Here is a 27,204-nt window from a genome sequence, read left to right on the forward strand (position 1 = left end):
GAACGACATACCTCCTGTCCATTGTGGATCCTCCTCCGACACCTTAGCATACCTGAGCAACGCCTCCCGGGGCTGGAACAAGGCGTGTCAAAGAATACGTCAGTATCCACATAACAACCGGCATCACAGATAACGCGAAATCACGTGAGGACGCGACAGACGCGAGGGTTCGCGCCAAGAAAGGGTCTGAAACAGAAACAAGAACTCACGTCTTCGTCGCGGGTGGTATCGCGAACCAGGTGCTGTACGATATGCTGCGTCGCACTCGCACCGACGCGGCCACCACGACCCGGTCCCGTCACAGGTAGTTCTGGCCTTCTGCTCTTCCGTGGATCCATTCGGTCCTTCTCCCGCTTCCGCTTCGTCGTTTTCACAATACCATCGCTCTCCTTGAACATGGGTAGCGCGTGTGGTGTCATAATGGCGGGTGCGGCCAACGCATCTGACATATCCTCCACAGTGGGTTTCTTCGGGGCGCCCTTTGACAGGAGCAACTTCGCGCCATTAAGCGATGTCACGGGAGAATAAAGCACACTAATCGCCCCGTTCGACAGACCGGCCACAATTTGATTTATCTTGGAATGCCAGAGGACTTTCACCGGTGTTGCGTCCATGTCGACTTCTTTGGCCACCTCCAGAGTGTCACGCTTTAAGAACATCAACTTGCCCCTGGCCCCTTTAGTTATCGAGCCGCACCCTGTGAGGATGTACTTCTCGTCAGGACTGAAGATGGCGTTCGTCCCCGGATATGGTGTCGTAATATCGGTCCGAGTCGCAAGCGGTTTCTTAAACGCACGCAAGTCCCATACTGGTAAAGATTGGAATGAGCCCTCCAAAAATGCAGAGACGTCTAGAAATACTCACACTTGACCGTCTCATCTCCGCCCCTAGTTAGCACGGTATGTCCGTCTACGGAGAATACAACGGATCCGGTTTCGGTGCCCATGGCATGCGCACCCTCAATTGTCTTGTCAGGACGAACAAAGTTGGACGACATATTCCACACATGAAGAGCGCCATCAAGACAGGCTAATTCACCATCAGTAACGAGAAATCATCTAACTGGATAAACTCACCTCCACTGACGACCCGCCCGTCTGCTGAGTATGCGCAACTTAAAACCTTAGTTCGTGCACCTCTTTCCTTTGATTTGACGACGATGACGGTCTTCTGTTTACGCTTGTTCTCGACGTCCCAAATTCTGTTGTATTCTATCAGCGCATGTTCTAATGGAGGACAAGGATAATGCTGACCTTATTGTCGAGTCAGCTGAGCTTGTGATGAACGACTGTGGATCTTTGGGGTGCCATGCACATTGTGTTAGCTCGCCGACGTGGCCACTGAATAGTGGACATCAGTGACTTGTGAGACTGCCTTGTGTAAATTTCACTCACGAGGTGTTTTTCATGTCTCGGATGTACATATCACCCTTGACGAAAGCGGCCCTACCGGTCATTAGGCCATTCTGCCTTAAAGTTGGTGAAGATGACTCACTTTTCCTCTCCGTCGCGATCAAATATCTTTGCCTGAATAGTACCAGAGATGACAAGTACTTGTTGTCCGTTATTTGAGAACTTCACGTCATTGACCTACAAGGCAAAAGCATTAATCTACCGTCATCAACTGGCAACGTATACACGCACGTAATAGCTCCCCGCAGGTTCCCAAGTCTTGAATGAGCGTGGGCTGGTTCCCATTCCACCAAAATCCCAGAGCTTGCAGTCGTAGTCATGAGAGCCGCTCAACACACGTGCGCCAGATGGTTCGACAGCAAGTGCGGAGATGACCTTGGTGTGCTCCTTGAGTATGGCCTCGTGTGTAATGGGGAATTCTGGCTCTGAAGCATCTATTTGTTCGGTGTCTGGGTCATACTCTGGCTCCTCGAACCCAGAGCCAGCGTCGCCGTCGTCGTCGTCGTCAGCCTCGGCCGCCCTGGATTTATGTGGTTGACGAGGACCGGGCTCATCTGAGTCACTGTTGGAGGGTCCAGCTACAGCGATAGAGGAGGTTTCTGGTGCTGTCCGAGTACTCTGGTAGAATGATATTGCAGATAGTGTTAGCACTCATCCGGCACGAGTCGAGCTTTGAAAGACTTACGGGAGCTGGACCCTCGCGTTTCGCTTGATCGAAGCGACGAGGGTCGAGTCCTTTCTTCCTCTGGGTCTTACCAAAACCAGCTATGCCCATAGCAGCAAAGACATCTTGGTTGGCCATGCTTCTCTGCCTTGTCTCTAGTGATCCGGTGCGAGTATGTGTCAAGCTCGTGTTGGCAGGCAGAAAGACCTGACAGAATTAATCCAGACAAGCGCTGGTGACGAAACGTGCACTAACAGAACCCAGGAGGACCTCTGCCACCACTTGCGGGCCGGGCCGAGTAAACCGGGTTGGCGTTGTGTGAGGGTGTGTGGCTCTCCAGGACAGGTTTGGACTGGTCGCGGTACGTTGCTCTCTCCAGCTTACGCAGTTGACCCTCTCAAGTGATCAACGAATTGCAGCACATTAATATTGCTGTACTATCCACACAAGACACCCAGCTATCCATGTTGAAGCGACCTCGACCTCTTACTCCTCCGCCGCTCCCCAGCGATCTCGCTCCTGAATCGATACCGCATAGACAAGTACATCCATTGCCACAACGTAACTCAAATAATATTTTCGAGGACCGGCAGTTCAAACGGCGTCGGGTGAAGCCACCAGTCCTCGACGGAACGATGCGAGGATGGGCCGCGGATGAACCAAGTACTTCATCGTCTATGGGACCTCAAGACAGCGACGGGGAGGAACCATGGACAGATGACGACGAAAGCCAACAGCCTCCTGCTCAACCCGCTGACTCCTCGGAGTACAGGAAAGCCAATAGTGTGCTGCACGAGATCCACGCACTGCACCAGCACCGTCTGCTCTTTGTCAACCCTCCATCAACCCCTGGCCCAAGTACGTGTGCATCATCAGTGCCTCGCCCGCAACCGCCACTTCCATATCAACTCCCACATACGACCGAACAATTTTATCCACATGCCTTTTTGTCTGTTGACAAACCAAACGGCTTCAACCATGCACCCGCGCGTGCAGTATATCCTTCTCGTTCCGAGACGCACCCACATCTGCAAGTCGATTCTGTGCAACCTCCCTCAGCGGGTAGTGGACAAGAAGTGCAGTTGGTCAAAGAGCGGTATGAAGATACTAATAGGTATGAGACAAGCCATGCTCGCTGCGTTGGTCTATTGACGCTTGGTTTGCCCAGATTACTAGGATCTTTGTTTCTCTCTCGGAGACGTGAACTTTTCCCTCTTGACTACGGTCCCTTGGATGCGCCACTCGGATTGTAAACGCGCTTATCGTGTAATTATGTCGCAACTTGCATTTGTGGTACCGTCTGCAGCATAACCCCATCCTGGTATTTGTCATCGACACCTCCTCACTACTCCACTAACATTCGTTATTTACTTCTTGCACGCAAATATTCTCACTGATTTCTACGTTTGTATCCTTGGTATCCTGGCATTCAACACAGATACTTTAACATGCGCCATCTAGTGCGAAGCCGACAACGCATGTGAATGCACACCTACAAACTCATTATTCACTCGACCTTTTCGGAAATGTGATCAAGTTGCAAGTCGACCTCTTTCTCGAACACCCGCGACAGCTCCTCGTTGAGTAGTTCTCCCAGTCCACTTCCATCACGGGAGTACCGCCAATCGTCCTCGGCCGGGACATAGTCGTATCGCTTTGGACCACTGCATTCACACAGCGAGGTTCATGAGTTTAAGCCGAGCATCACGGGTTAAGTGCGGGAAACGAGACAAGCAATAGTGAGGCGTAAAGCTGCGGCAGACGGAGGAGCACACATACCTGAATGGTGAAGATAACCATATTTGCTTGTTTGGCGGCTGCTTGTTAATCACGTACGTTCCATGGTCCCCGAGGCCGAGGGTGAGGACCCCACTCTGTAGACAAGAGTCCATTAGCAGTCTACCTTGTGATGAACGTGGAGGCATACCTCGTATTCGATTTCATATGTGGACTGACCAGAGTTGTCCAACAGTTCTTCCAGGTTCTCCAGCATGATGTTCATGGTCGTATCGGAAAGCTCATGATAGGTCTCCGTTGATAATTCACTGTAAAGCGCGTTTAAGAGTCGATTTCAGCGTATTCATTGCCATTGCTATGAAGAACCAAGAGCGGACCTAACATTCAGTTGCGGCGCAGGGGTACTCATACGGCGCTCGTGCAATCGAGACACAAGCGAGTTAGGTCTGCGGAGAGAATCATGGGAGCGTAGAGAAAGGGATCTTGACACTATAGGTTTTGCCACTGACGAAACAGAGACTGTTCTCTGCGCTCTTCTGACTATATTGCGGGCGAGCATGGTGCGGGTGTAAATGCAAAGGACGCTTTCGGGTGGCGGTGCATCGACATGGCCCGGACATCCGGGGTCCAACTCAGGTCCTGTCTGTGAAGAGATGACGATATGACGCATTCGGGTGTCCTACATGCCGAGCTCGGGAAATCCTAAGACGCAATCGCGGATTCACAGCACGCACACTCCAGCACGCTATTCTAAGGCCCCGAAATTCGGAATACAGATGAAGATGATGCGTTGGCTATAGTACAAGTCCAAGTGGGTGTGTCTAAGAAGGTCTAGTCCAGAGAAAACGATCAGCCATCATGCGGTGGTGAGCTTCTCGCTTTCCTTCGATACCCAATCAAGCCAGGAGCCCTGGTAATTCAGGACACTGCACAATCATCAGTTTGGGATAATCAGCTTGATCAGGAACGACGCACTTTTGGAACCCGTTACGCTTAGCGACGTCGCAAGCACTGGCGCTGCGCACCCCCGAGCGGCAGTAAAAGATAATTTCTTGGTCCTTTCTCGGCTTTTGAAATCCATGTTGTGCGTAGAACACTGACGGTGCAAGGTGCATCGAGTTGGCGAGCACAGACAGTGGCAGGTTTACTGACGAAGGGATGGAGCCCTGAGCCACTTCATCCGGTTCCCGGACGTCTATAAGGTATGCGTCCTGGGTACATTGGTAAGTCACGGAACGAATCGGCGTCACCGAAGGTAAACTCACTGCACTTGGGTTCAATGTACGTGGCTTCACTTCAGAGTAGAGGAGTACTGGGTTCCGCCAGTCCTTTTGGAGTTTGTCCTTGAGTTTGCGTGCTTCCTTGAGCTTTTCGCTCACAGCGGTAGACTCATGACGCGCGAATGCTAGACGCGTCGTAGAGGCGTGTCGGGACGCGATGGAAAGGGAAGTCCTGGATGAACGGAAAGCGTTGGCGAGCATATCTGCTGCTGAGTGGGTTGGATGAAAGAAAGGAGCGACGGCTAGTGGCTGAAATCGATGCATAAGTAGCCTAGGGGCATATATAGCGGTCGGCATCCTGCTCTGAGTAGGGCTTACGGTAATGCGACGGATTATTCAAAAGTTGAGCCTTCTTGCGTGATTTCAGACCGGCCCCGAGCTGCCATATTAAGGTGCGGAACGGGATGCAATATCCCCATTTAGTCTATCCCAGGAGAGGCGGCTTATTAATCCAGTTTGTCTGGGGTCCTTGTCCTGAGGCTGCTCAGAGCATTTTGGCGCCCGACCTGCTATCCAGCGCTCCTGTCTCTCGTCTCACTAATCTCTCTTGGTCAGCATGCACAGATAACTCAGTGAATAATCAATTGCTTCATGGAACCGAGCCTATTTCTCAGAACCTCCGCTGAAGAATCATGTTGCCTGTCATCGCAGCGTGCTACAGTACTCGAAGCGCGTCTACATACACTGGCTCAGTCCAGCTGCAGGATCGACGGTTAGAGACCAAGCCTAACTCTGCAACAACACCTATTTTCCGTAACCCGTTTCCTCTCCGCATACCTCCCTCTATCTGTCGCTGATGAAATCCAACTGTTGGGTGCCAGCTAATGGCCTCCATGCAGTCCAAGGATTGAGCATCGGTGCTAACACGGGCGTTCTAGACCGGAGATGCGGCTGTGACTTTGTAATTCCTCTGCGAGTGTGGTATGGACGCCACATCTACATCACTGTATTGCTTTCGACCACCTTCCACTATCGTGTCAACATCTAATCGAGGCTGGGCTAGCGAAAACGGGCTAGAATCGCACTAATGTAGCTGTCAATTGCGTTTGGCTCATAGTCGCCCACATTATGTCAATGGCGGACATCTTCAACACCAGTCACCTGCACACGGTAACGTGGCTTGGCAGTAATAACTATCGAATCCCCCACACATGGTACTCGTGTGGCCTTCTCACTCTTCGATTATCATCTCGTCAATTATCTGCTGTGGGGTGCCAACAAGTCTCGAATTTTCTCATGAAACATGAGGTTGCAAGAGTAAGTAGCCCACCCAAGGGATGCAAAGGATGAGGTTGTACGTCTATTTTACGTCTATCTATATTTCAATGGATTTCAATGGTCACCGGTCAACATTTCCGCTCTCACTCACGACTTCCCCTGCAAGTTTGACTGGAGATGGCCTGATACTGTCAGCAGCTTGAGCTTCAACCTTCGGGGGCCGAGCTGTGCCCCAAGACATTTACGCTTACTTACCGCCGGTATCGGTCACAAAGATTACTGATCAGCGACCACGTACACCGTACTTTCCGGTGTTTACCGAGCGGCGGAGGGAATGGACGCGCGTTCTCGGGCACGTCAAGTTAGCTAATTCTCATTGGTGATTCTCATTGGCGCGGGTCGTCGCTCGTCTTCTGTTCACAGTAAGCTCTTATACTAAGCTTAATTGCGGCTGCGGGTGACGGTGATGCTAGAACACGGCCGGCATCATATGGCTGTGCCGCACCTGGCTAAGGTCCAGTTAAATGTACAGCCTGTATCCTGGCGGCTCTCTTCCTGTATGCCTGTCCTCCTCTTGTTGCAACTACGTTCAAGCTTAGGCCCTCGGTGGTAAAACTCCTCCCGATGAAATGGTTCGTGCGGAGGCGAAGGAACCGAACACGCCAAGAGTGGGAGGTGGTGGGGTGCGAGGCCATAGACCCCGTACACGTGGTGGGGGACGAAGATGGTGAAGTATATTCAAGGTCAACCCAGACCGACCATCGCGCATTGACCGACTACGCAACCAGATTACGACATGGTTCGGGTTCGGCAAAGTGATATCACTCGCTCGTATCTCTTTGAAGGTCTCGACCGCATGCCGAGCGGTGGACGACTAGCAAGTGCAGTGCATTTCGCTAAGCAGCGATTCCTAGATGAAGTCACCCAAAAAGAATACAATCTACTCCTGGCCGAAAGGTAATCGCATTTCGAAGCTTGGTCCCTTATCTAGCTGACTCGGACTTACGTAGTTGGAAGGTGACTCTCCTCAGGAAAGGCGACGTGTATCGCATCGAAGTCCAATACACCGCAAGACCAGCTCATGTCGTTGGCATAGTCCCTCCACCCCGACCTCCACCGTTTCTGGGTGTCCTTCAAGCTCAAGGTCATCACTTGTTCTCATAACAGGCAACTCTAGATCTATAATTGTATCCGTGTCCGGCAAGATCGCATTTCTCCATCACTTTTGTACTTGTAACAATCATGTGTGTGCTTATCACCTAAATTATAGTTTCATTTCGTTGAAGTCATCCCGCATTTAATACAAATGCCTACCCCCTTATAATATCACATCAAGACCCCCTTTCACCTTTACCTCAACAACTTGCAGTTATATTTGCCCCACCTCGTGCTGGGGTTGGGTCGAAACGATCTAGACGGGTGGATTCTAAGGTCCACAATCATCGTCGCGTGCAGATGAATGAACGCGTCAAATCGCAGTGGACGAACCTCCGTTGATGGCTTCTTTGGTGGGAAACATATAAAACCATGGGCATAAATTCGTTATCCCTCCCTAATGCGTCTTCCGTGCACTTGAATCACCACCACCATCATCACCATGGGTCTCCATCTTATTGCCAGCTCTCTGTGTAGCCTCGAAGAGACTCGGTCATCCCTTCTCTCTGTTGGCAAGAATCAGCTCGTTCATGCACTCGGTGCACCCCACCGCGCTCTAGCGCCGCTCCCGAGCATCGTCAGCTCGTCGGGTCCAACGAGCCACTCTCGTGTAGAGGAGCAGAAACCCACCATAACAGCCTATGGTCCTCGAATCTCTCACACCGACAAGTTCGTGTGCGAAGGTGGAGTTGACGCCACGAAGTTGCTCAACCTTTCAAGAAGAGAGTTGTACTTAACAGCGAAGAAGATGGGTGGCAATATCCTCGTCCGGGAAGAGTGCGTTCCGTAGCCTATCATCACGTCGAATTTTATGTACTAACTTGAATTCAGATGGACATGCAAAGTCTCTCGATCCAGATTCCGCAAAAACAGTAGCTACAAAGTGACGGTATGTTCATGACCGGAATAATAATTTACACCATGTATTCACCTGGGGTGTAGGTCAAATATAGTGCACAAGTTGCTCGCTCTCGAGCAAGGGATTCCCAAAAACCAGTCAATGTCAACATTGCCAAGGGAACGAAAGGCCTGATGGTCATCCTGGATCGTCAACCGGAATGCTGAAACCTTGGGCTTGCCCCGCCGGTTCTCCTTCAACAATTGAAACCCATGTATTTTTAATTTGTATGCTCTAGTTTTATCAAACAGTCCGCACACTTATGGTGTCTTCGTACCTTACATGTATCACTATGCTATGACTGTCTTACTTTGGGTTCTAGTTTATAACATCTCATAATAGGCAATACCTCTAGAATTTCTATAATGACTTACACCGTGTATCTACTTTATGTACCCTTTTCAATCTTGCTAGACGATCGGCTTGCATATCCCGTCCAGGACTTTGAAAATGATGAATACGGCGATGGTTGAAAACTTCATGAACAGACAACGAACCTCATCGTAAATCGCGACATCAGGAGTTCCGAGAAGCTTGAGACCCAGCCAAAGCACTCCTGCTGTCATACCGCTTCCGCACGATGCTACTATCTTCCTTTCGCCTTTGATCACCGATTCTGCGTTGTCCGGACCGACAGCTTCCTTGAGCGCTTCCTTAAGTTCGGGTACAGACTTGAATGTGGTGTAAGGCACCGGAGCGTCTTTGTGCATTTTTAGGAAAGTGTTGAAAGGTAGAGAGAATGAATGTGGAACGTGTCCAGAGGACATGCCCGGGCGAGGCTCTGGATCTGTACCTAGGAATCTGTGGGCGTGAATCCGGAAGACCTCGATCAGATTAGAGCTGGATTGGCGCTTCTGAACCCACCTTCCACGACTTCGGGCATCGACGAGCAGTTCTATCGAAGAATCGGTAGTCGGGTCCGATAATGAATTAGACACGACCTGCTCATAGCCTGCGTGAAGGTCATGTCGGGGGTTGTCATTTGTCAGTGTACGGCATCACGCTTACTTCGAATAACTTCCTTATCTAACTGTGGTACAGGATATGAAGCCTTTGAGACTGGTTCCAGGGGCGCGTTATCAATTGAATGACCCTCCAGCTCCCAAAGAGGGAGCCCTCCGTTCAGGATGCTCGAGTTTCTGTGTCCAAAAGCCCTGAACATGAAGAGCGCGCGCGGCGAGGAGAAGACTCCGTGCGTATCGTATCTGCACATAAGCATAGGTTAGAATGAAGAGCTTATGGCTCATGTAGGCTCTCATTCAGGCAAGGCTAAGGACTTAACAACAGACTCACATAACGACATGAGACGATGGTTTAATTCCAAGTTTCTCTACATGTCCATGAGCAATCCCCGTACATGCTTGTCATGGCACAACCAGACAACTAACCACATGCATCCGCAAACACGCGTGGACTAGGCATCATATGCTTCAACCCAAGCTCGTGCTGGTTTGCAACCTCATCTAGATTGAGGAACTGTGAGCCGCGAATCCGCTCTTTGGAGTGTTCCTCGCGAGGACTCCTCGGCGTGCCGGGCATAAACCAGGTAGCGTCCAAAAGAGAAACTTGGCCAGACGGCAGCAACTGCTGCAGCTCCTTTGGGGAGACCAGCATGGGTGCAGGTTTCGTAGTCGATATCCATCGCCGCCCTGACGAGAGAGCTAGCCTTGAATTGTCGCCTGCGCGACTTGCCCCTCTGCGGGCAAGAACAGTGAAGAGCATGTTCGGACTGGACAAAGAGTGAGCTGAGATTGCTCGTGGTGTGCGGTTTACCCTCACATATACACAAAAACAAACAAGCTGGTCCAAGGACTCTGTACGTATTGTTGCAGTGTCAATGGTCTAATTCAGGAAGGCTGCCTCCTAGTCCTCGTGGTGAAGTGCAACCAACAGCCAATATGCCGTCCGATCAGAGCACCTGGCTCATCGCCGTCCCCCAGGATGGCGACGCAGAGGGTCTACTTCCAGAGATCACCACTAAGCTATCCCAACAATCCAAGGCGTACTCCCGAGACACCATCGCAGAGCTCGGCATCCCCTCATTCAAGGTCTTTGATGTCCCTCGTGCATAACATCGCACTGTTTACTCATATGCGCGGACCAGACAGGAACGTTGGACTCCCTCATCGCGCTTTCTGAGGAGCTTCCCAAGCAGGACACGTTCTTCACGTCCGTCGTCGCGAAGACGGTCGATACCCTTCGGAACCTACTTAACAACGATCCATCCAAGCTCTCTCAGCACATCCTCGTTAACGAGCGGGCGGTGGATGATTATTTGTTTAAGGGCTGGAAATGGAACGAAGGCAGGTACGGCGTGCAGAGAAGCCTGCGGGAGATAGTCGATCTCTTGAACAAGGTAATGCGTCCCGCCGCGGACCAGCTCGTACCTAAACCCACGTTGCACAGGAAGTAGCGTCTATCGACAACGTCATGAAGGCGAAGCTCAACAACTATAACCTTGTTAAAGGCTCTTTGGTCCAGATGCAACGCAAGAAAACGTGTGTTTAATCCGCCTTCTATGTCACGACTGCCTGACTTGTGTTACCAGCGGGAATCTATCTGTGCGTTCCCTCGTGGACATCGTGTCCAAAGAACACATCATCAACGAATCTGAATACTTGGATACTATGATAGTCGCTGTTCCGAAGTGAGGATTACAACACTTGTACCATGGCGTGTCCTGACTACTTGATCTCAGTAACCTCAACAAGGAGTGGAACTCCAAGTACGAGCGGCTGACATCCATGGTTGTCCCTCGATCTTCGATGTAAGCCCTGATGCGTTATCATGCGCAATAATCTGACCGAATCGATAGCTCAATCACCTCAGACAGCGAATATACCCTCTATAGCGTCGTGGTGTTCAAACGGGTGCGGGATGAGTTCACGCAGAAATGCAGAGAGAACAAGTAAGGCTGCAAACATGTTGGTTGGCTGGTGCTCATTGCTTTCCTCATGAAACAGATTCATTGTCCGAGATTTCGTCTTTTCCGAAGATGAAATCGTGAAGCAGAAAGAGGAACTCGCCATGGCTGACACCACAGAGAAGGAGCTCTGGGTATGGTTTATTACAGGCTTCCGTTCGAACTGAACTCAGAACGAACTCTGGTTGTTTTAGACGGAACTTCTTAGGTTATCGCGGACAAATTTCTCTGAGTCGTTCCAGCTCCTCGTTCACCTGAAGGTAGTCAGACTATTCGTCGAGTCGGTCCTACGATATGGTCTACCGTCCAACTATGTTGGACTTGCAATCAAGGTTCGTTCGTTGATCCACCATACAGACGCTGTATTGATATTGTCCGTACACAGCCTGAACCCAAGACTACCAAGAAGGCGCTAGCATTGCTCACGGATCATTTTGGCTACCTAAGTCCCCGCTCTGGGAGACCGAAAAAGGTGGCGGGTGGAAATGAGGATTTTGCTGGAGAATACCAGACATTGATGGAGCAAGAGTACTACGACTTTGTATTATTCGAGGTCCCTTGGATAGTCAACTAAGACGAACACGCATGACTTTCGAATTAGTCTATTATAAGAGCGATAGCAATATGGCCAGCCCACTACTGTAGGAATATCATTTGATATAATATACAGACGAGGAAGTACGGAAATGAGGAATCATGGGGACTGTACCAGACCGTTGACGGGAATTGCAGCGAATGAGATGTTTGATAGATAACCAGCTTTGATAGAGCAGAAAGCAGCAGTGTAAGAACACATTGAAAACGATGAAATACGGATTCAGAAAAGCCATGTTGAGAATTGCAGTATACTTGGGTTAGATACTTTACCTAAAGTCCCTGGATGAAAGAAGCCTTTTTTTGCGCAGATCACAATCCAAGGTTGGACATGACTCTGCTGACTTCGTCAGCGGTCTCATCGTCCTGAATGCGCGAAGACCGTTGAGAAGAAGTCCCAATCACCGCCGATGACCGTGGCCCGTAAACGCTAGGGAACGACGGGGCACTAGCGGATGTTGGACTGGAGTTCCCTCCAGTGCCACCCGTTGATGTGGTAGGTGACTCAGGTTGAGGTAAACGCGATGACGGCTCGGTAAAACGCGAAAGGGAGTGAGTCAAGTCAAGCGACTGTGCACGGTTCTGAAGGGAGCGTGGCTTGTTAACATGATCTTTGATTTTGGACTCGAGCAGGGAATCTGAGCCGCGCTTGAGGGCATCTTCGGTATGTCTAGCTCGTGAGGCCAGCCCAGACCCCTGACACCAAAACCATCAAAGAAAGATCTTTTGTATGGAAGAGTCACTCACGATGGGAGGCAGCGGCGTCCAGTAGTCTTGTGAATACGCAGAGTGAGAGTCTTCACTTCCTTCCAGATCATAGATATAGGCAGGGGCATTGAACAACGCTTTGACGTCAGGAGAGGAATTGGCAAGTCGGAGACGCCGATCGCCAAGAATGTCAGAGGACCTAATCAGTTCCACAGATTCTAAACAGTACAATATCAGCATGAATGTCACATAAGAGAGGGAGATTGTACCATGTCGCCTGCTTGCCGTAGACAGGACTTTGCTATCGAAGTGAGGGAATGCCTGAGCAAAAGAGTCGCCGCGTTTATGAGTGTGGGCAGTAGGGGAGGGATAGACGTGGATGTTGTGGTCTATAAGGAACTGCTCAAGAAGCTCTCGAGCAGAGATAAGGAAGTCGCTGTTGCTCCTCTGACAGCGGAATTTGAATGAATGTTCTCCCAAGCCCTCTGAAGTACTCTGCGCCCCATTGGCGCTTCCCAGGGATTTGGTGCTAGGAGTAATTGACACAGAGAAATCCCTCTTGATCCGTTCAACGAAGGCTGCAAATTCTGGGGCAGCGCATACTTTAGAGATCTCCGGGTTGGGCGGAACCGCCATGTCGGCTTCGAAGGGAACATGTTCCTGAAATCGCGCATAAGCATCTACAGCACAGCTACAAAGTGGGGATCTACCAGAAGCATAGCAGCAGCAATTTGAACCTGGCTTTCGGGGCCGAAGATCGTCACGACGTCTGAGGCGGTTTCCTTGTCCGGGAAACGAACGCGGGAGTTCGTCTTTGCTTCGATATCATGAATAAAGATAGCCTTCTCTCCCAAAAGGGTCCTGTGGTATCGTCGGGGAATCGACAGGGTCTCATTCACGTAGTCTTTATCCTGCGAAAAATGAATGATTGTTCTAATAATTGGGCAACTCTCGATGCTCACCTTGGGGTTAACGATCTCCATAACAGACTGCTTCAAATTCTCCAAGTTAGAAGCATTCTTCGAGGGAGTTCTAGCCACCACGTTGTCCTCGTTGTCGTGGTATCCGCCTAATGCCGCAAATTCTTCGGCGTTCGAAAACTTGACGTAAACCCCATACTTTTTCATGATGCGTTGAATGTTCCGCCCTCCGATACCGATGATACGCTTGTGGTAACCCTCGGGAACGTGGAAGGAAACCTCTGCCGGCAATTCCTCCTGAAGTAACGTGAGGCCCTGTAGAACAGAAGCATCCGTCCCTGAGACGTCGATGAGGAAGTTGTGCTCGTTGAACGTCTCGAACTTGATCTTCACATTGGTGGTCTGCATGATTTTGTTGATCTTGCCGTTCTTCTTGCCACTAATGAACTCCCGGTGCTCATTAGCAAGTTCAATTTGGAACCGAATCTCGTGATGGAAAGCCTGATCCAGGACTCAATAATGTATCCATGCATGACAACACTGTAAGACATACCTTGACGATGTCGAGGTCTAGAATCATATTGACGGCCGCTCGAACTTCATACTCTAGCCCATACATCTCAAAGCACATGCTCTTGAAAACCACTTCTGCCCCGGTCGCGAGTGATATCTGCTTGAGAAGCGTCGTGACTTGGGAAGCATTAAGCGTGGTAGGAGGTAAAAGCACGTTGAATTGGATCGGTAAAAGCCAGAATGAAGCAACATAATACTGGCAAGCCTGCCAAACCTGTTAGCGAGCGTTACTATTGTGACTCACAGAGAGAGCTCACCAGCTGCATGATGGAACGAATGGTACGTTGGACATTGACCCGTTGATCGCCGAATACAGTGATTAAACTTGTTGAACTACCAATAGGGGGGAATTGAATGAATGTTGCATTGTCGCTCATGATCGACTTCAAATCCTCGGCGCGTTCCAAGACCATCCAGTCCATCTTGCGAGGCAATATGGCCGTGTCCCTCGAGATGACCGACTTGCTCTACCACGAGTATTAGGGATCAAGATCAAAGTAGTTTATGTGACCTTACCTTGCTGGCAGCGAAGCTACACAACATGTCCCTAGCTCGCTGAACGCCAAAGAATTCTCCTGTGATCCAAATGACGTTGGGGTTCTGACGGACAGGAGAAGTTGCGGTTGCAGTGGCAACATCTGGGCCAACAAGTCCCTGCAGAGGAGAGGGGTAGTATACGTTGGTCGCGGTCTCTTCCTGAATAGACTGCAGAACTTGACGTTTGCGACCGGCGATGACGGCATGCAGCTTGTGGTCAATCTCGACATACTCACTATGCAATCCGCTCTGGAGAAAGGTTAGCATATTATTGATGACACCAATGTGTGATGGGTCATACCAATTCATCGAGCATCACCAGCAGCCGTACGCGTCCGAGCTCGATTGCGTCACCGTGTCCGGTGACGACAAGCTCGCAAACACGCTCGGTTTCCAACCCAGACCAGCCGGCATTGCTGCTGATTCCGTCCGGAGGCGTCCTGTTTGAGAGTGACAATGGACTGTTAACAACAGCTATGTGAGCCAGTGTTTGAGACGCGATGTCATCCAATCTCCGGCGAACGTCTGGCTTGAGGGATGGCTTGGAGCTCGGAGAGTCTAGGATATCAGAACGCGCTACTTTGATTGTTGTCCGTTGCTGTACATTGGTATGAAATCATAGAAAGAGGGGTAAAGGGGCACTTTTCACGCACCTGAACGGGGCTATCCTTCAGAAGCATGCCTCGAGCCATCATAACCTGAGGCGCAGCACCGGTGATATGAAAGTTGCACCCTCTGTTTTGGTCTGCAATGAAGTAGGAGATGTGGACGCCGTGCATAGTCATCGCAAGGACGGCGAGTTTTTCCAAAGCTTCGCTGTCTACTTCTGACATAACGGTCGTGTTGTTGGCCTGGGCATGGCTGAAATGGTGTGCCGAGGGAAATGGCTCCTGACTCTGTTGTTGAGTGAGAGAGCCATTGTTGATGTCAAGGGAAGAGGAAGGGGAATGTAAGTGTCGCGACCTGCGTGGATGGGTAAAGGATGTCGTGTAGATGTCCATGACGATGGATATGGAGTCGCGGGGGTTTGTTGGTGGTGGAAAGGAAAGAAAGGCGAGACCAAGTAGATTTAATGTAGAGGGGTATGTGCAATAGGAGGGTATTGGAAAACCGTCACAGAACGGTTTGAGTCCACCTTGCGCTCGGCGCGGACGAAAGTGCCAGTGCGCAGCGGATTCGAAAGGATCAAACAACCGCTCGACGCCTCTCGAAATATATATATGTATAAGAGCACACCCCAACAACGCAGGAAAAGTGAGCGCCTTCAAGGACAGAAATATTAGGGTAGGGAAGAAAAATCAGCAGCGAACACGCCCGACCAGCTAGCGCCGAAATTGTCTCCTCTGCTCACTGCGGACTGGTTCAGGATTTCCGGTGGACCTACCAATGACACTCCTCTGTTCTACCCCTGTGCTGACTTTTAATTTACCCCCACCGGGCGCGGGGCTGACAGGAGTCCTCATCACCACTGAGATCATTGCATTATATCCGCGCACGCATCGTCCCAAGTATCGTCTCCTAGAAAACTACCATATGATTATCATGCCACATTCTAAACAAACTCAAACCCCTCGACAGGCTGCCACTCATTGTCGTCGGCGCTCTGAAAATCAAACAGTTTCGAGTAACAGCTGAGGCCGGGTGTCGAGAAGTGTTTGTAGGGATCACCCGCGAACAGCTTTGCCCCGCAACGGTAGCAAAAGTGCTGCCCACACTTTGAGCATGTCATCTACGCCGATACGTTAGTCGCGATCAGGGCAAGGTGATCGCACCGAACACGTACATGGTTACATCCCAGCGATTTTTCGACGTACACACGGCAGCCGGGACAGGCCATAGTCGAATCTTCTAGCCATTTCTTGTTCATCTGTTCTTCCTCGTACTTGGCAACCATCCTCCGTAAGTTAGTCTTTCCGAACCGACGTTCGATGTTGACGCGCTTCGGAGAATCAACCGGCAGCTCCATGTATTCTATAAGGAACGTCTCCGCGAATGAGATAGGACAGTCAGTTAATGGTCCATGCCTGTACATTTTGTTGCGTCAATAACATCAGTCTCAATGATGAGTGGGCATACCATGTACGCTTGCAAAATGCGCAGAAAGAATAACTACACGACGGACATGTCCGCAACCGTGCCCATCCACTGTCTCCATCGCTCTCCGCAGGCTTTGGTACGGGTGTCTGACAGAATTCCATGGGGCAATGAATGATGGATGGATCTGACGTTCAACGTCAGAATATAGGATATCCAACTATCCGGGCACTGATGCAAATGTAGCACACCTCGCTCAAGTGTTTGTTTCTGCCGAAGCCACTTCCATCGCTTGAGTTGATCTTCGGAAACAACTTTTCGCACATCTTCCTCACTCGCTTCGGAGTGCTCTTTCACGCACTCCGGGTCAGGGCACCCTACTCTTCCAACGTCACCTTCCTTAATGCAGAGTCCCCAGAAGTCCTCCAAGCATGTCCGGCAGAATACGTGAGAGCAAGCTAGTTGGAGGCATCGCGAACCTTTGAGCACAGTGAAGCATATAGAGCATGTAAACGAGCTCTGGGAGAACTGGGACAATTTCATGTTCTCGTCATATGATTTTAAGACACGACGCAACAAGTGAGGTGCTGGGTGTGGGATTCTGACATTAGCCCTATTAAACACTAGTTCACTCTTGTGACTTAATGACTCACCGTAATTGATCGTTATCCTTGAGACCCAGGGGCTGCAGGAAGTCACCACTCCGGATGAACTCGGCCCAAGTGTATAGGGTGCCTTCGCCAGGGCTCCACATGTCAAGTAACATCTCCTGCAGAAGATTCATTAAGGGTAACCAATTATAGTTGGTCTGGAAAGAGACAATCTTGGGAGGCGCATAGATAGGATATCCTGGAGAAAGGATGAGATGCAAAAGCAAAGGCGGCAACGTAGTCAAATGCTCTTGGATTTGGTGGGGACGCTCGATCACCTCGGAAGGGAGTCCTGATTTTAGGCTGGTAGGTAGCGAAGGCAGGGCTGGAAGACTCCCATCATCCATTATGCTGACGGTAAGCTCATCTCCAAGCTCAACTGGAATCTCCAACTTGATATTCCCTTGGTCATGCTCTCTGGAAATACAACACTCCGGATATATTGACTGGGGAATCACAATCCCGTAAATTGACACATATCTTGACCAGAACGGGGCCATGAGCTTACCTCTAGAACTTCCCACTCTTCGACTTGCATAGATTGACATTTCCGAACTTCGTCTTGGCTTAGTTCAGTATGTGGGCTTAAAGACATGAGTGTGGAAAGAAAGCTTCGTCAACACCTTATTAATTCCTTGGATTCCCCCGGAGATGACTCACGATCGGAGCAGTCTAATGATTAAGTCTGCGATTCCGCTAGGTTCCGCCAAAAGGGATAATCCCGAATGTTATTATAGGGGCTTGTACTTTTTATCGCGTGTGAACGTTTGAACGGCGTCGATGGTCCCAAAAATTCTTCCCTTTTTGATATTGACTCCTAACCTCATAACCAGCCCTCTGAGGCACTAACTGATGCTTTTCCATATCTGAAGAAAATGACAGTACCAACAAGTTTTACATCGTCGCAGGAGTTTGTACGCACTTTGAAAGGTGCTTCAGACCCACCACAGCCTGGAGGATTGCACAAGATCGAAATAGCGCGTCAAGCTTGGGACAACACCTCTTTTCATGTACCGAACAAGGGAGAAGTTATCGCGGATTGGATAGTAACCACGTTTTCGAAGGAAAAAAGTGCGAATGCGTGAGTCAGTATTGTCGCGTCCGACGTATCGTCCGCTTGCGTTTCTTACAGTCTTGTTCAGCCATGTCCGGCCACTTGCTGACATCCGGTTCTGGGCATTGCTCCAGGATATCCTGATACATACACCTGCTAGTGAAAGACCTTGGTTGTCTCCGCTCATGAACCGCACTTCTTTGGCACCCATTCTCCGCACCTTTTTAAGCCTCTTGTGCGAGCTTGGTTTATCAACCGGGCGGCCTCTCTGTTATGCTGTTAAATCATGCCTCAGAGTCCTTTGGCCAATTTCGTCTCAGAGGTTCCCAATTGAAATGCTTCTTGAATGCTTTGACACATCAATACAGGTCACGTCGGGATTTCAGGAAGTTGAGGAATGTCTATACCTATGCGATTTGATTACCTCGTCATATCGTCATGCTCTAACTAACTCCTCCAATAAAAAGAAGGTAATGTGGCAACCTTATGAAACGATCCTTCGTCTAACTTGCAAGCAAGATCTATGCTGCATTCATGCAAGCGCACTTTAGAGGATGGGTGCAACTTGCTGGCACTCTGACTCGCGGCTCCATCAATTCTGCTCATCAAGCCCTGCTTGCGGATATTTATGCAGCAGGGGTAGAAACCATATTTAACCTTGATGTGTTGCGCCACATGAAGGAGGCGTCTTGGGACGACGCCTTCGTACAGTCTCTCCGGACGGCGCTCGTCTCCTCACCTGACAAGATTTTGCCGGTGTTGCCAATGCTCTTTACATCGTTCACACAGTCTGTTCGGAGGCATCGCAGTGCCTTGTTCAGTCAAAGCGACCCAATACATTCAGCCGCTACCGCCGTCTACTTGGCTTTTGGCTCAATGATGGACCCTCTCACAGAGAGCGAGCTTTTGTGGAAAACTCGAGCCGAGCTTCTTGCCATTGCCGACAAGGAAGGCTTAGTGACTGTCCCGAATGAAGGTTTACACTTGTACTTGGTCGGCACAAGGGATACCGCTATAGCAGCTCTAAGCTGGAAGGGTGTGTATATATCAGATATTGCCCTATTCGTCAACCTTATACTCTTACAGGCGATGCTCATGCATTCTCTCCGCATGCCCTGGTCTTTCTAGCATGTCTTGCGCAAGTTGACTATGATCTGGTCGATAATGCCCTGCAGCCCATTCTTCCTAGGCTTATACATGTTAGTAGATGGCTGCCGAAACTAATAACTCCCCACTCATATTTCTTTAAGATACCTCCAAATTCCCCGTTCGTGTTCAAGCTGTGGGATTTGGTTGTCGAGCATCACTCCAAAACACGGACCATAAGTAGCCTTATTGCTAACATCCTCACGGCGACTAAGGACCAATATTTGTTCCGCTTGACCGACCCAATGATGAATTACCAACTCTGCTCTACGGGATCAGTGTTCAGTTCTTTCCATCTAGAAAGGCTGTCGAAATCTATCCGTATCTTCCTCACGCCTAGCCAGTGCTCATCTTCTACGTCTGCATTGATCAATTCTCTCAAGCAGAACTGGGCGGACTTCAACGAGGCTGACGCATCGCTAACGGCATCCTCTACTGGTGAAGGAAAGCGCAAAAAACGTCGCAAGAGTGCAGCAGGAGGCACTGATCATAGCGACGATGTAGAAAACCGTGCTGTGGCTTTGTCCTTGACATCCAAACTCATTGCGTCCTATGTCTCGGCCTTACCGTTGCGTTCGCTAATAGAAGAGGATCGTGCCGCCATCCTGTCCGAACTTGAAGAAGCTTTCAAGTTTGTTTGTGCGGCATGTGACGTTCTCATTCAGGCATTGCAGTCTACGAAGCGAACCGATACATGGGCAGCTCAAATCGTTCTCAGCTCAGGGCTCCGACTTACATACAGCATGAAACGGATGCATACTCTGGGGCTGCACCGAGAGGTTAACCTCACCACACAGCTCGAGCGGCTTGTCTCCTTGATCGACGATACTGAAACTCTTCCTGAGCTTACAATTGAGATAGTGAGTTAACCTCGTGCATACCACACAGTTTACTAATACTGTGGGTAGTTCCGTAACTTGCTTGCCGAGAGTGCCACTTCACATGCTCCTGTCGTGCTTGACAAGTGTCTAGCATATATTGACCAAAATCTTCGGCCGCAAACCGCGAAATGGTCCGGAGCAGTATGCCACCTCGTTGCCCAGCCCATAGGCGGAGAAGCCGCCTCCGTCGCCTTGTTGAATGTCCTTCTCGACCGATGGTTATACCTCCTGGAGTAAATCTCATCCACTGCACTACTCAACTTCGTCTTATAATTTTATAGCGAGATTGCATCTGAAGAGCAGGCGATACGCTTGATACAAGCTCTCTTCCATCTTCTTCCTCATGTTGAAGTCGATAGACAGGGCTTGCGTGACCTCAACTCAGGACGTATATTTAGTACACTAATGCACTCCGCGAAGTTCTGGGAATTACAAAACCTCCAATGTAATTTTGGCTTACCCTTGAAGCATTTCTTTTTATTGACAATTACTCCAGCTGCAACCCTCACCGTGGTGGAGGAGAAGCTCAAACCCCTGAGCAGTGTGGCGTTCTCCGATATCTGCACAGCCAAGAGTTTGAAGAAGCTCAAGATTGAGCCCGGACAGGTTTTGGATGCATGCTCAGCCTACACGGTCCTCCTCTACTCGCCCCCTGAATATATAACTCGTTCAATGCGGAGTATAGTTTGTCTGAGAGTACCCACGATTGATGGGGCTCTCGAGCTCATGAAGAGAAAGGGAGCTGACGTGGATGATCAATTTACTGTACTCAGAGAGTTTTCTGTGCGGATATGCAAGCACACAGGCCTCATCGATCCATCGGTAAGTTGTTGTTAGAAAGCTGTCTCTGCATGCTAAGACACATGCAGCTCACTGCGGAATACCTGGAATATCTAATGGAAAAACTCCCGCCATACTCTGGCACTTCAACGGTACTGCTTGATGTCACACTGGAACTCATAGAAGTGCAGTTCATGTGAGTTCGTACTGCAGTATTCCCGCTCGCTATTGACAGTTTGGTCATCAGATGTCTTCTCCAGTCCCCTGAACGACAATCGGAGCAAAGAATTGTCGCGATGCTGGATCGCTTCCGTAATATGCAATGTTCTTACCACCAACCTAATGCTGAACTCACCTGCATACTTCGACTACTGGCTGCCATCCCTCGCGATTTTAGCAGGACAAGGTATTTCCCAATATTTGCAATAAAACGATGAACTCACAATGTTGGATCAGGTTGGCACCTGCCATAATCACGTCGTTGACAGCGTTGCATGGGGCTCTTGCAGAAAGTGTAGCATCGATATTACAACAAGTCACAGATGTGTCTTCACTGTTTTCATTGGAAGCTTGCGTTTGGTTGCAAGCTTGGTCTGAGATACTGGCATTTGGCAATTGGTTCCATGACGAAAGTACGTATATTCAGGCGTCAATTAATGTCAAAATGTGACGAAGGGCGCGATAGAATATGTCCAACGCTTCTTTGGTCGAGATCTGGCGAGCACGCTCCTGAAAACCCCCAAGCCCTCGATTGCAGATGAGACGATCATCAAGGTTGTCGCTCATATCATAACGATCCTCTATGAAGAACTCCGAGGGTCAAACACGTCCACGCGCCACGTGCATATTGCATTCATCATTTCATTATATGTTAACTTTGCATCTGAGGAAGCGACCTCGAGTAAGTGACTTGGGTCGGTTTATCCCCTTGCCACCAATCTAAGCTTCCAACGCCAGCCGGGAGTCTGGACTCATCGATTTCGTCATCGTGCAACAAACTTTCGTTACAAGATTTTTCCACCTTCTTGGGTATTCTGCTCAATGTCTTGGCACAAGCTTCGCCTCAAGAGCAACTAACGCTGGTCCACCTGTCCCGCCTTGTGATGCGGGACGCACCGCAAGGCTAGTGCAACTTCATTGAATCGGATTCTGGCATTTGTCTGACCTGAGTATTCGGTATAGGCACTCTCAAGCCCACCCAAGAGTTTGCTTCCCGCTGCCTAGTGTTGTTTGCGAACATTGTATCTCAAATGTACACCGCAGACCAAGACGAGGTGTTGAGGTTCATTGAGCAGTACTGCTCCGACAAGGTTTGTTTCAAGGCATGGTGCTCTTTTGAGTCTGCTGAATTATCTCGAACAGCCTGCTGCTATCAAAGTAGCAGATTTGAACTGTATAGTCACAATACTGGCCACAGTAACAACCGAGTCGCCGACCCACGACAGTACAACCAATATTTCCATCTTCCACCACACTGTGTCAATCTTATCCGCTCTCGTTCGGCTCCGGAGGGATCTTTTCTTACACTCGCTAGCCCACCTCGGCATGCTCCTGCGGAAGCTCGTATTGACGCTTCGAACCATACGCCCTGGCCTCGGTGGAAAGCAAACTAGGACAGTCATGCATACGCTTCCGAAATGGATTTCCTCGTCGCGCTTCCTCTCCATCGAAGAAGGTCGCGCGCTCGCCCGACTTACTGTCACACTCACCACCAAGACCGTCCCTCGCTCGTTCGCTCGACCTGACCCGTCGCCCGCCGAATCTCAAAAAGCCGAATCACTAGCCAAGCCATTCGCCAAGCATGCTGCATACGTGCTAACTGCTTACATTGACGTTCTTAATGATCCTTTCTGTATCATCAGAGCGGAGATGCGACGAGAGTTAGAACCGGGCTTATATGCGCTGTGCAGTATCATGGGCGAGCACAGTCGAGATGCAGTGATGATGGCGTCCTTGGATGCAAGTGGTAAAATTACGATGAAGAACTTATGGAAGGAGTATGAAAAGCAGCGGTACATTGGCAGAGGGTAAATCTCGCTCCTATGTATTATACAGACGTCTATCTTCTATCTTGCCGCATCTTTCAAGTGGTTCTCCCTACGCCGAAGGTCTGACAGCCTTGACATAAACATTTGGAGGACGCCTTCTAGGACCTGCATTGGCCAGAGTCCAGCCTGCTGCCACTTTCTCTTCTTTCAACGTTCTGACTAATTCTAGGAAGTCTTCGATGGCTTGTGGTGACGTCTGGATGTGCAACAACAAGCGTGAACCTGTCAGCTTGATGGGCTTAAGCAGCGCTGCGGCTCGTTCGACGATTTCCCAGTACTCCACCCCGATGGGATATGGGTCATAAAATAGCTGTGGCGCAGGTCAGCGATGTCGATGAAAAGTTGGATCACCCGTATGGGCCCTCACCATGCAAGTTTCGGCCGGGCTGAGGATATCGACGCCGAGCTCCTCCAAGCCTTGTTGCATCCGTTTAGCTAGCGCATGTACGCGCGGAAGCAACGGGAAGTTATGGGTGAGTGCGTAGGCAGCTGCCCCGGCGAGATAGCCTGTCTGTCTCATGCCGCCTCCGAAAACCTTGCGGAACCACCGTGCTTTCGTGATGAACTGTTTGGAGCCCACAAGACATGTTCCGATGGGCGCGCCTACAGCAAAAAATCGATAATCAGCGGTAAGCGCTAGCTCCAGTCGCGGACACATGTGCATCGGAACTCACCCAGACCCTTGCTCAGGCAGAGACTTGCAGAGTCAAATGGACCACATAATTCTTTCAGAGACAGTCCGGTCTCAGCAGCGACGTGCCAAATTCGTGCACCATCAAGGTGCATCTTCATATCTTTCTGGTGTGCCCAACTCGAAATTCTGACGATTTCGTCCTGTGGAATGATTGTCCCGTTCAATGTGTTCTCCAAAGCAATGACTCTCGTTGGGGCACTGAAAAAAATGTCAGGCTGACTTCAGCTAAGGAACGCTAACACCCAGGGCGACATACATATGTACGTCTGTGCCCATAATCGCTTCGGGCTCAATATCTTCCAGAGTTAGGTGGTGACCTAACGTCAAATGAACGATTCAGCCTACGCGAGCTCACAGGTTGAAGTTCACAAACCATTGGACGGAGCAACTGCCACGCTATTGGCTCCCGAATGGAAAGCCATACCGCCGCCTTCCATCCTGTTGCGTATAGTTCAGTCACGTTCACGACTTACCTCTTAATAGAGAGTGCGTTATTTACCGGTAAATATGTGAGCGAGCATCGCAAATGACTGAGTAGGGTGGTTGCAGTAGATGAGTCCGAAGCGCAATTTGGTTGGACATTGTTCCTGTCGGGAGGAACAAGCCAGCTTCCTTCCCAGTCAGCTGGGCGATATGAGCCTCCAAAACTGCAGTGGAGGGCTCGAAGTATACGTCATCACCCAGAGAAGCGCGGGCCGCATACGCGACCATCTCAGGGGCCGGGACTATAGGATGGCCAATCGTCATCTATCCGCCAAACATATGGAGCATTGGGTTATCTCACTCGTCAGAGTGTCAGCTGAAGCAACATGTATTCAGCACGCAAGACCATCACTCGACCAGTACTGGCAATAGCGTACATACGAATGATCGAGACACTTCCTCGAGCTTCGCGACGTTATCCACATCTTGAGTCTTGGTCAGAACGTCTACTGCGATCTGGCTAGAGAGCTCTTGAAGTTTGGCGTCAGTGAGAGAGGGCATACCGGCTTTATTGACTGGACAAGTTGGTTCGTACGGCGATTATATATTGTTCTTATAATAGGCTTGGTCATGCATCGGTCGGGCGCCCGAAGTCCGCAGATCTAAGAAACTCGGACCATGATTCGGTCAGAAGCCTGGAGGGAACATTCAACCAAGTTCATGTGGAAGTCGGATATCAGTTCACGTGTGCATGTACAGGATCGCACGGTGTCGCCCGTCCCCCATACATAACCTACTCGCAATAAGATCTAACAACCTGCCCACCCGAGTGGCCAGGAAAATCTCAAAAAGCAACAGCTGTGACCATCTTACGAGAGAGAGCTAAAACAAAATGATATAGCATAAATAGACACTGGCAAGATACCTCTAGTAACGACAATGATTCTAACCTATGTGTGCAAAATAAACCTCTAGTCTATCCCAGACCCGCAGTATCCTATCTGTCTATCGACAAGATATATATAATGCTCAAGCCGACTTCTTTGGAGGCTTTGCATAAATGTTGAACGACGACGAAGCCAGCTGCTTGGCTCCCTTTCCACAGTTGGGGCATCCATTGGTACCGTTGAGGCGAACACCATTCATGGTGTCTACCAGCCTGTTGACCCCCTCGCGAGCTTTCTCCTCCTTCAAGGTGCGGATGACCCCGAGTAGATCAGCGATAGCTTCGGGAGAAGTTTGGATGTGCACAACAAGCCGCGACCCTCCAACAGCGATTGGCCGGGCAAGTTCGGATGCTCGATGAGCGATCTCCTGGTAGGTGACTCCGATCGGTGCCGGATCGTAGAAGAGCTGATACTGGATGAGATCGAGCGTGCAACAGATACTCTACGGACTTACCATGCAAGTTTCAGCGGGACTAATGATCTTCGCTCCAAGCTCCACGAGTCCATCCTCCAGCTCCTTGGTCAAAGTGTGGACATATGGTAGTTGTGGGAAGTTGTAAGTGAGCGCGTAGGCTGCTGCGCCGGCGAGGATACCAGTCTGACGCATTCCTCCACCAAAAAGCTTGCGGAACCACCGGGCCTTGGCAATGAATTGCTTCGATCCGACGAGACAGCTCCCAACGGGTGCACCTAAATCAGGAGAGATAAGGCTATGATAAGGAGGCGACCAATAGGGTATCTTACCGAGTCCCTTGCTAAAACATAAACTGACGGAATCAAACGGCGCGCAGAGCTCGTGCATTGGGGTGCGGGTCTCCGCTGCTACGTGCCACAACCGAGCGCCATCAAGATGTGTCCGGATATCAAGCTGATGAGCGTAATTGCAGATAGCCACTGCCTCATGCTGAGGCATGATGGTGCCATTGAGGGTGTTTTCCAATGAAATGACTCTCGTAGGAGAACTGTACAGAAATGAGCTGGTCAGCACGGGCGTGTTGCTTTCAACTGCAAAAGAACCCTTCTCACGTGTGTATATCAGAACCTTCAACGACATAATCTTGAATGTCCTCAAGCGTCAAGTGATGCCCTGAAATGTTATGTTGAGTCACTAGGCAACTGTACAAACGAAAAACCCACCATTGGATGGGTTGACGCAGATCAGGTGGGCCCCTGAATGGAACGACGTTCCGCCCGCCTCATATCTTATCGTCGAGTTAGACTCGCCGGACCACTTGCATTTGGTAGATGTAACGCTCACTTGTTGATATGGCCTCGCACGTCGCAAATGACGGAGTACGGGGGCTGTTGCAAATGTGTCCGCAGTGCAAGCTGGTTGCTCATCGTCCCACTTGGTATAAACATGGCGGCCTCCTTGCCGGCAATCTTGGCCATGTGGGCCTCAAGGGCGAGCATAGAGGGTTCATGATAGACGTCGTCGCCAACAGAGGTACGAACGGCATAGGCGTACATCTCCTTAGTAGGAACTGTGCACACAATGAGTAAATCAAGGACAGCAGCGGAGGCATGTGCCTACCCGTGATGGTGTCCGCTGCAATCATCTCTTCGTCAGATGACTCGGCTGAATATTTGCAAAAATATGCTCACAGATGAAGCTCCTTGAGACCTCCTCTATGAGTTTCTCATTGTCAACATCCTGAGTTGGGGTGAGGATGTCGAATTTAATCTGGGCGGCGATGTCCTCGAGCTTGTTGTCCATAGTCGACGAATAGGTGCAATGAACAAAACGTGTAAAGAAAAGATCCTGCCGCTGTTCTATAGGTAGACGGAACGGACCTTGGGCTTGAGAAGCGAAGGGAGGGGCACGAGGGAGTAAGGAGGCGTTGGGGATAGGACAACGGTCACTCAGGTGGATATTTTATACCCTCAGGTGAGGAGGTGAGTAAGTTAAATAACCCTGGTTACATCTG

General features: G+C 50.1%; 11 protein-coding genes across 11 annotated transcripts; 4 read left to right on the plus strand and 7 right to left on the minus strand.

Annotated features, from left to right (window-relative positions):
- Positions 1–140: 140 nt before the first annotated feature.
- Positions 141–2,214, minus strand: CONPUDRAFT_44091 (WD40 repeat-like protein; the record flags this gene model as incomplete). Its single annotated transcript, XM_007764233.1, has 8 exons — positions 141–808; positions 865–1,029; positions 1,077–1,201; positions 1,254–1,340; positions 1,395–1,445; positions 1,495–1,589; positions 1,644–2,017; positions 2,109–2,214. The coding sequence occupies 8 exons, from the start codon at positions 2,212–2,214 to the stop codon at positions 141–143; spliced, it is 1,671 nt and encodes a 556-aa protein (XP_007762423.1).
- An 864-nt stretch (positions 2,215–3,078) lies between these two features.
- On the minus strand, positions 3,079–5,336 carry CONPUDRAFT_114898 (Frataxin). The gene is made up of 7 exons (XM_007765112.1): positions 5,079–5,336; positions 4,789–5,024; positions 4,191–4,738; positions 4,004–4,121; positions 3,856–3,950; positions 3,245–3,740; positions 3,079–3,190 (listed from the first exon to the last, which is right to left on the minus strand). Exons 3-6 carry the CDS (start codon positions 4,481–4,483, stop codon positions 3,584–3,586), a joined length of 663 nt encoding a protein of 220 aa, XP_007763302.1. The 5' UTR covers positions 4,484–4,738; positions 4,789–5,024; positions 5,079–5,336; the 3' UTR covers positions 3,079–3,190; positions 3,245–3,583.
- A 268-nt stretch (positions 5,337–5,604) lies between these two features.
- On the plus strand, positions 5,605–6,092 carry CONPUDRAFT_133933 (uncharacterized protein). The gene has a single exon (XM_007765113.1). It carries the CDS (start codon positions 5,890–5,892, stop codon positions 6,079–6,081), a length of 192 nt encoding a protein of 63 aa, XP_007763303.1. The 5' UTR covers positions 5,605–5,889; the 3' UTR covers positions 6,082–6,092.
- An 873-nt stretch (positions 6,093–6,965) lies between these two features.
- CONPUDRAFT_42569 (uncharacterized protein) lies at positions 6,966–7,445 on the plus strand (the record flags this gene model as incomplete). The annotated part of the gene is made up of 3 exons (XM_007764203.1): positions 6,966–7,038; positions 7,100–7,268; positions 7,322–7,445. Coding segments are annotated over 3 exons (366 nt in total), but the record flags the coding sequence as incomplete, so codon positions are not given.
- CONPUDRAFT_95066 (Rhodanese-like protein) lies at positions 7,443–10,135 on the minus strand. Its single transcript, XM_007765115.1, has 8 exons — positions 9,753–10,135; positions 9,658–9,694; positions 9,373–9,569; positions 9,229–9,316; positions 8,862–9,165; positions 8,409–8,806; positions 8,298–8,355; positions 7,443–8,243 (listed from the first exon to the last, which is right to left on the minus strand). Exons 1-6 carry the CDS (start codon positions 10,084–10,086, stop codon positions 8,753–8,755), a joined length of 1,014 nt encoding a protein of 337 aa, XP_007763305.1. The 5' UTR covers positions 10,087–10,135; the 3' UTR covers positions 7,443–8,243; positions 8,298–8,355; positions 8,409–8,752.
- Positions 10,136–10,220: 85 nt separating this feature from the next.
- Positions 10,221–12,019, plus strand: CONPUDRAFT_95070 (ATPase V1 complex subunit C). The gene is made up of 9 exons (XM_007765116.1): positions 10,221–10,412; positions 10,469–10,720; positions 10,771–10,862; positions 10,913–11,011; positions 11,063–11,131; positions 11,180–11,272; positions 11,328–11,421; positions 11,482–11,619; positions 11,673–12,019. Exons 1-9 carry the CDS (start codon positions 10,263–10,265, stop codon positions 11,859–11,861), a joined length of 1,176 nt encoding a protein of 391 aa, XP_007763306.1. The 5' UTR covers positions 10,221–10,262; the 3' UTR covers positions 11,862–12,019.
- Positions 12,020–12,193: 174 nt separating this feature from the next.
- On the minus strand, positions 12,194–15,620 carry CONPUDRAFT_45436 (cytoplasmic protein; the record flags this gene model as incomplete). Its single annotated transcript, XM_007764332.1, has 10 exons — positions 12,194–12,577; positions 12,629–12,807; positions 12,859–13,249; positions 13,300–13,500; positions 13,552–14,010; positions 14,063–14,287; positions 14,340–14,549; positions 14,599–14,868; positions 14,921–15,217; positions 15,318–15,620. 10 exons carry the CDS (start codon positions 15,618–15,620, stop codon positions 12,194–12,196), a joined length of 2,919 nt encoding a protein of 972 aa, XP_007762522.1.
- A 551-nt stretch (positions 15,621–16,171) lies between these two features.
- CONPUDRAFT_114914 (uncharacterized protein) lies at positions 16,172–17,898 on the minus strand (the record flags this gene model as incomplete). Its single annotated transcript, XM_007765117.1, has 6 exons — positions 16,172–16,348; positions 16,403–16,643; positions 16,696–16,840; positions 16,905–17,254; positions 17,307–17,749; positions 17,812–17,898. The coding sequence occupies 6 exons, from the start codon at positions 17,896–17,898 to the stop codon at positions 16,172–16,174; spliced, it is 1,443 nt and encodes a 480-aa protein (XP_007763307.1).
- Positions 17,899–18,178: 280 nt separating this feature from the next.
- On the plus strand, positions 18,179–21,221 carry CONPUDRAFT_44408 (uncharacterized protein; the record flags this gene model as incomplete). The annotated part of the gene is made up of 8 exons (XM_007764252.1): positions 18,179–18,384; positions 18,446–18,827; positions 18,877–19,393; positions 19,444–19,556; positions 19,608–20,363; positions 20,412–20,617; positions 20,666–20,894; positions 20,970–21,221. 8 exons carry the CDS (start codon positions 18,179–18,181, stop codon positions 21,219–21,221), a joined length of 2,661 nt encoding a protein of 886 aa, XP_007762442.1.
- A 1,902-nt stretch (positions 21,222–23,123) lies between these two features.
- On the minus strand, positions 23,124–24,913 carry CONPUDRAFT_161254 (uncharacterized protein). Its single transcript, XM_007765118.1, has 8 exons — positions 24,767–24,913; positions 24,691–24,705; positions 24,406–24,631; positions 24,280–24,344; positions 24,163–24,223; positions 23,887–24,104; positions 23,580–23,815; positions 23,124–23,522 (listed from the first exon to the last, which is right to left on the minus strand). Exons 1-8 carry the CDS (start codon positions 24,888–24,890, stop codon positions 23,262–23,264), a joined length of 1,206 nt encoding a protein of 401 aa, XP_007763308.1. The 5' UTR covers positions 24,891–24,913; the 3' UTR covers positions 23,124–23,261.
- A 332-nt stretch (positions 24,914–25,245) lies between these two features.
- CONPUDRAFT_114920 (uncharacterized protein) lies at positions 25,246–27,154 on the minus strand. The gene is made up of 8 exons (XM_007765119.1): positions 26,882–27,154; positions 26,813–26,825; positions 26,535–26,762; positions 26,414–26,478; positions 26,303–26,363; positions 26,021–26,238; positions 25,731–25,966; positions 25,246–25,682 (listed from the first exon to the last, which is right to left on the minus strand). The coding sequence occupies exons 1-8, from the start codon at positions 26,991–26,993 to the stop codon at positions 25,359–25,361; spliced, it is 1,257 nt and encodes a 418-aa protein (XP_007763309.1). The 5' UTR covers positions 26,994–27,154; the 3' UTR covers positions 25,246–25,358.
- Positions 27,155–27,204: the final 50 nt, after the last annotated feature.

The sequence above is a fragment of the Coniophora puteana genome, assembly GCF_000271625.1.
Source record: "Coniophora puteana RWD-64-598 SS2 unplaced genomic scaffold CONPUscaffold_1, whole genome shotgun sequence".
Lineage (NCBI taxonomy): Eukaryota > Fungi > Basidiomycota > Agaricomycetes > Boletales > Coniophoraceae > Coniophora > Coniophora puteana.